The 4,860-nt window shown below is 38.4% G+C and overlaps 1 protein-coding gene across 1 annotated transcript; it reads right to left on the reverse strand.

The window, feature by feature from the left end:
* Window positions 1-2,529: 2,529 nt before the first annotated feature.
* Window positions 2,530-4,428, reverse strand: LOC148864568 (aspartyl protease family protein At5g10770-like). The gene is made up of 2 exons (XM_088980623.1): window positions 4,229-4,428; window positions 2,530-3,955 (listed from the first exon to the last, which is right to left on the reverse strand). Exons 1-2 carry the CDS (start codon window positions 4,395-4,397, stop codon window positions 2,721-2,723), a joined length of 1,404 nt encoding a protein of 467 aa, XP_088836749.1. The 5' UTR covers window positions 4,398-4,428; the 3' UTR covers window positions 2,530-2,720.
* Window positions 4,429-4,860: the final 432 nt, after the last annotated feature.

The following is a 4,860-nucleotide window of genomic DNA, read 5'->3' on the forward strand; positions in this document are numbered from 1 at the left end:
TTTCTGATTTTCATACTTTGTTCTATATTTTTTTATTTGTCTAGATTTTTTCTGTTTTTTCCATGTAATTTTCAGATTTTTTGCCATTTTCCTCATGATTTCCTGAATTTCTTTTTTTTTTTTTTTTATAGTCTATTCAACAATTGGGACTATAGGATGAAATGGGAATTTTTTTCCACCGTTGGTTGTAAGATAATATATACATAGTGGAAGCACTCGATAATGGGTACTAGTGCTAAAAACAGATATGAAGATATGGAGCACTGGTACCAAATAAAATGTGTTGCTGTTGCTCCAAGAAACATCCTACCTGGCAGCAACGTTTCCAAACAAAAAAAAAAAGATACCGTCAGAAAGCGGTGCTTCCAACCCACATACAGCATCGATGCTAAACACATAGTAAATTAATAAAGCGGGTCTGTTGCTACACTGCCAACATCCTTTCAATTCCACCTACAGCCTTTAAAATTTAATTTTATTCCTTTTGTGCCTATTCCTTTGGCTCCCCAGATTTCACCCATAAAAATTCTGTCAAGGAAAGCAAAGTGGAGCGTTCCATATTAAGTTGGTTAGAGACTTATTCACAATCAAAATGAACTTTGAGCAAACATTTAATTATCACCCTAGCTATTAAACATAGGGAAAATTCCCGATTATGACCATGTACTTTGGGCCTAGTATCACTTTGGACCCCGAATTTTTAAGTGTGATAATTTAGTACTTGAACTTTCAAAATGTGTCAATCCATTACCTACCGTTAACCAGTTGTTAACCAGTCGTTAACAGTCCTAAATCCTTGCCTCTTTTATTCAAGAAAGTTGGGGTCACATTTGAGTGGGTATATACTGGATTGTCACGTTTTGAAAGTTTGGATACTAAATTGAAAGTTTGTGACCAAAGTGATACTAGGCCCAATGTACAAGGTACTAATTGGGAATTTTCCCTTAAATATATGTATGTGTATATGTATGTAACCTCTACTAACTTATCAAAGGATTTTGTTTTTTGGATACAAAATTTATCAAGACAGTATTGGTGAGTTTAAAATGTATTTATACTAAAAATACATTTGCACTAAAACCTCTTCGAACTTAATTAAAATGTATTTGCACTAAAAATAGTTTTAAAACAAAGACGAGGGAGGAGGATGGCTGACCTGAGTGTCGCTGGCGAGAGCACAGTGAGAATGCCTAAAATTGCCCCAAAAAACCAGATTTGGTAAAGAGGGTTTCAGGTGTTTAAAATCTCAAAAAAAAAAAACCCAAAATATTCAAGAATATATGTAGAAAATAAGTCCAAACATGAATCCGACCTGGTTACCGACAAGTTTGTAGCTCATTCAATGGTTGCTGGTTGCTCCGAAGGAAGGTGCCACCGCTGGTATGATCACCCCTATTCGAGTGAGGAAGAGGGGTTTTAAGGAGAGACAAGGGTGCTCTAGGTATTTAAAAAAATAAATAGGGACTTTTTAGTCCCAAAATTTTTGCAGGTCCCCTTATTAACAAGTACTTAAAAAAAGTAACTCTCAAATGGTTTTTTTAATAAGTAATTCTTTATCAAACAAGTACTTTTTCGGTACTTATTTTTTACCAAACACCCACAAGTGCTTATTTTCCACTTAATGTGTGGTCCCAACACTTTTATTAAGTACTTAAAAAAAAAAAGTATTTGTTTGAAGTGAAATGAAATGGGCACTAAGGATATAAAGCCCTAATTTTCTAATCTAATCAGACCACTTCAACTATTCAACCCGAACGGTTGAACCGTTGACAAAAAAACTGATGGCCAGAGTGGTTCCGTTTCCGGGTCAGTTTTTAAAACCCTGCTATTATTTGTCACATGTAATAATGTAAAAATTTGATCATTTAAGAAGCTCACTAAGGCTGCATTTGGCATTCATTATTTTTAGGACTTATTTCCCATATAACACTTACATGGACAAATGCATTATATAAATAACTTATCACTACCTGGTAATGAAGATTTTTGGGTAGGAAATATATATAAGCCGTCCGGTCAACTTTCTCTTAAAACAGTATAGCTTACCTTCCCTCTTGTTATTGGAGCTCAAGAAGTCTATCCTGTCACAATTCACAAACACCCAACACCCATTTGGGATCATGTGCTATAGATCTTTATTATTTAGGTAGGTGTTTGGCATTGGTGCTGAGAACATCACATTGCTTTCTCATTTCTTGAGAAAACAATATTGGTTTTGTTTGGCACGAGTGCTGGTAGCAACGTTTCAATATTGATCTACATTATCCAATGTTCAAGATGATACCACATCATTGCATTGTTGGAAATAATGCACTATTTTTTTAAAAAACATTGAATTTGTCACTGCTCCAAACCACATTTACCCGATTTTTAAGGCGTGGTCTGGAATAACATTTTTTTTATTGAAAAATTAAACAATACCAAATAAGAGGACATTGTTTGAAGCACCGCTTTCTCTGATGTAGCACAATTTCTCAGATAACAGCATCTGGATGCCAAATATCGCCTAGAATTTCCATGTGGCAATTAAAAGACACCCGCTTATTGATATATTCTTTAAATTCAAAATGGACAAAATTCATCTCTATTCTCATGCATCCCTTTATTATTACAATTTGGACAATGCTGATCATTTGGTTCTTTTCTTCTAGTTTTCTATAAATATTTTCTCCGCGCCATCTCCATCCATTATTTCTTAATAAACCCACCTTCACCTCTCACTAGCAATTGACCCCGACGGCCCGAAACCCTAACCTTCCTCGAGGCACATCGTAGATCACCTCATATGTCCGCTGTTGTAAGTTGCCAATGATGGTCTGATCGACTAGATCTCTGTTTGGAGCAAAAGCCAAGCAATACTGAACTGCACTGATTTTAAAAAGAACCCCTGAAAATGGGTCCAGCTGGATGTCGGTACCTCCTTCAAAATGCAACGTGATGGCAGGTACATTGACTGTCCTGTTCCTGCTCAAGTTATAGCATGTATCAAGAGTCCTCGTTGGTGGTGCTGATGGGTAGTTCGACATTGCTCTCTGGAACGCTGCTCGGAGGATATTGTAGGCTGAACGCGGTAGGTGAGTGACCAAGGAGCCAGAGTCTATGATGGTTCCAGGGTCTGTGAACGCTGAAGATGAAATATTCAATCTCTGTCCATTGACGCTTATTCCCATTAATAGGACGAAATAGTTGTCGGGAAGCCTCGAGAGTGCTCTCATCTGTGTGTACTTCACGCCGGAGGAGGTAGCGCCTGTTTGGTTGCCGAATGCCAAGTACCCAGTTGAGCTGGCTGAGCGTGGGAAACAGTAAGAGAAAACTTTGCCAAATTTGGCAGCCGTCTGAGACACCAGAGACACTTGCTTCGGCCCTAAACCCAGAAGCCCTGACGTTGAATCTCCGAGAGAATTTCTCAGGCCACACCCAAATTGAAATCTGGGGACGACATCGGAGGATGTGAGTGTGAGCTTTTCCCGTCCGAAGTTCCCGATGGAGAAGTCGGTGTCTGCATAGTGGATTTGGTACATGCAGTTGGTGCATTGAGGAGAGTTGTATTTGTTGGAACCGAGTTGAGAGCAGTCGGGCGATGTGCATGAAATGCTGGAATAAGAGGATGATTTGGAAGGGTTGAAGGTGGGTGCTGAGCAGTTAGAACATGGTTGGCATCGGATCCAAGTCAGGCTGCTGCCGGTGTCGATGCTCACCCAAAAGTATTTCTTTGGTGTGCCGAGTCCAATATTGACAATAAAGTTGCCAGTTTTGAGAGAGTAACCTGCCTTTGTTGGAATTTTAGCCTTGTAGTCTCTGGGAAAGAATTGTTTGTCAATCATGGAATGAATAGAGCGAACTCGGAGTTGGTCTTCAAGGAGGATTTCCTCGATGCTGAGATTTTTCTTGCCAAGTGGCGAACAGGGTCCATGTTTGTCTACTAGTTGCAGCATATTCCTGTAATAATCAGAACCTGAAATCATGGAAAGCATTCTACTTTAGTTTAATCAGAAACTGAAATCTTTAAGTTTGATGATCTTGTCTAGTGGGTCACTTAATCATCCAAATTAATTAAAGGAAACAACCAAGTCAGCAATATTCTATTCACAATTAACTAATTTGTCAAGTCTAATCCAATCATGGCTGATTCCACTAAGAGGGTCAAGATCCTGGATAGATACATAGATGAGTTTCCCCGAAAGATTCACTATAACTATAAACAACAAGGAAGCAAATATTTATATACCTTTTTGGGATGACATGCAAGTTGTTTCTGGCAGAAATGAATTAACTTCAACCTCTATCATCTCCTCTCCATGGGCCTCGATTTTATACCAACAACAGGAGAGAAATAGCAAAAGAATAGTTGATGAGGATAGGATAAACCTAAGGAGAGAAGTAAGGTGGATGTCCATGAATACTAATGCTCTTTCGTTGTTGTAAGATGTACTTGAGGACGTTTATGCTGGTACTGCTATTTATAGAGGAATGGATAGGTAGAGTTTGCGGTTAGCATTTTCTTGGGCTTTCGAACAAGGAAGAGTTGCAGTTTGGGCCGTCTTACGTACCCTGAATCCAACCCGAATAAACCCAATTTAATTTTGGGTTGAGTTTAGGTTAGGGAATCGGGCAACCCAATCTTACTTAGCAATTAGGAATTTTACTTATTATTTAGGTTATGTTTGGTTTGAGGTAAAGGTAGGGAAAGGAAGGGAAAGGCAGGGAACCCTATACAATAGGGGTGAGAAAAAAAATTGGAAAACTGAACTGGTCAAAAAAACTGATTGAAACCAAACTGAAAAATCGGTTAACTGAACCGGTCGGTTCGGTGTTTTGAAAAATCGAAGGTACCAGTTTGGTTTTTGTTAACTAATACAG

The sequence above is a fragment of the Nelumbo lutea genome, chromosome 3 (genome assembly GCF_056320005.1).
Source record: "Nelumbo lutea isolate HS-2025 chromosome 3, American lotus-T2T, whole genome shotgun sequence".
NCBI lineage: Eukaryota > Viridiplantae > Streptophyta > Magnoliopsida > Proteales > Nelumbonaceae > Nelumbo > Nelumbo lutea.